Source organism: Lycium ferocissimum, chromosome 9 (genome assembly GCF_029784015.1).
Source record: "Lycium ferocissimum isolate CSIRO_LF1 chromosome 9, AGI_CSIRO_Lferr_CH_V1, whole genome shotgun sequence".
In the NCBI taxonomy this organism is placed as follows: Eukaryota; Viridiplantae; Streptophyta; class Magnoliopsida; order Solanales; family Solanaceae; genus Lycium; species Lycium ferocissimum.
Window position 1 is genome coordinate 49,676,297 of NC_081350.1, and position 1,615 is coordinate 49,677,911.

At 40.4% G+C, this 1,615-nt stretch overlaps 1 protein-coding gene across 1 annotated transcript; it reads left to right on the forward strand.

Moving 5' to 3' along the window:
- Nucleotides 1-218: 218 nt before the first annotated feature.
- Nucleotides 219-1,615, forward strand: LOC132029341 (acetyl-CoA-benzylalcohol acetyltransferase-like). Its single transcript, XM_059418642.1, has one exon. The coding sequence runs from the start codon at nt 235-237 to the stop codon at nt 1,564-1,566; it is 1,332 nt and encodes a 443-aa protein (XP_059274625.1). The 5' UTR covers nt 219-234; the 3' UTR covers nt 1,567-1,615.

The window sequence follows — 1,615 nt, forward strand, 5'->3', positions numbered from 1 at the left end:
AATATCTAAGTATGTACTTGAGCAAATGTAGAGAAAGCGTAACGGAGAGGAGCCAAATGCTCAAAATTCTGTCTCCAAAAAGACAGAATAACTTGTCCTGGTGGTGCATTTACTTACACGACATCCACCTGCTTTAAAAATTAGCAGAATTATCCCTATATAAAGTGAAAGCATAACCTTCTCAGTTATATTAGTGAAGTGCCTTCATTGTGCCACAACTTGAGTACATCAAACATGAAGGATCAAATGCAAGTTAAAATCTTGTCCAAAAGCCTCATAAAACCATCATCACCAACGCCGGACCACCTTCAAGATTACAAGTTATCTTTCTTTGATCAAGTGGCTGATAAAGCACACCTGCCTCTTGTTCTTTTCTATCCTCATTGTAATAAAAACTCGAAAAATGAAGAGTTCGAAGAATCCTTGTCGAGGGTTTTAACCCATGTTTACCCTTTAGCTGGTCGATTCACAGAAGATGAATCCTCAGTTCTGTGTCTCGACCAAGGTGTAACTTACATAAAAGCAACGGTCAATTGTCATCTTGACGATTTCCTCGAACGAGCACACAAAGACCTTGACCTAGCATTACCATTTTGGCCTCATGGCATTATGGAAGTGAACGACACGAACATATTCGTCACACCACTTATGGTTGTGCAAGTCACAACGTTCGAATGTGGTGGCCTAGCTCTATCTATTAGCACTGCACATCCTGCTATGGACGGGTTCACGGCTTCCACATTCATCTACGAATGGTTCAAAGTGTGCAAATTTGGGACTCCTTGTAAGGAGATTAATTTCATGAGCTTCAATTTGGGAACTCTTTTCCCAGCCCAAGATTTAACCGCCATTCTTGAGCCTCCTGTTGACGAAGGCAAACGTACAAAATCTAAGTTGATTGCAAGGAAATTTGTATTCGACGAAGCTGCAATATCCAAGCTCAGAAAGAAATTTGATACGGAAGCTTTGAGTTTCAAACCTTCACGAGTTGAGATGATAACAACACTTCTATGGAGGTCTCTAATCCGTGCAGCTGGAGCTGGAAATCCGCATTTGAAACGGTCTATAATGGCCTTTCCATTTAACTTGCGCGGTAAGGTTGCAGCTTTTCCTTATGCTACGAACTCTTTTGGAAATTTTATCATTGAAATTCCTATAAGATTTGAACATGATGACGAGACAAAGATGGAGTCGTTGCATCACATTGTAAAACTGATAAGAGACTCAGTTCAAGAGACTACTAGTAACTGTGTCAATGCTACTCCAGATGAGATAGTTTCTGTGGTTGTCAACTTATACAACGATAGTTATGCTGGATCAGAATGGGGAGGCAATAGCGAAGTTGTGAGTTTTACATGCTCAAGTTTGTGCAGGTTTCCCATGCAGAAAGCTGATTTTGGTTGGGGAAGACCAAGTTTAATGCACTTTGGCTCAAGGCATAGTCAAATCTTTTGGTTGTATGACACAGAAGGTGAGACTGGCATTGCAGTGCAAGTGGATTTGCACGAAACGAACATGAACTCCTTTGTCCGAGACCCAGATATCATGGATTTTGCTAAATTTTAGGCTTTAATTAATTTCTTCGTCCTTTCATTTGTATTCCTTCCGTTTAGAT

What these genes read in the sequence shown, in the direction of transcription:
- LOC132029341 (XM_059418642.1), top strand. Translation starts at nt 235, where the DNA reads ATGAAGGATCAAATGCAAGTTAAAATCTTGTCCAAAAGCCTCATAAAA.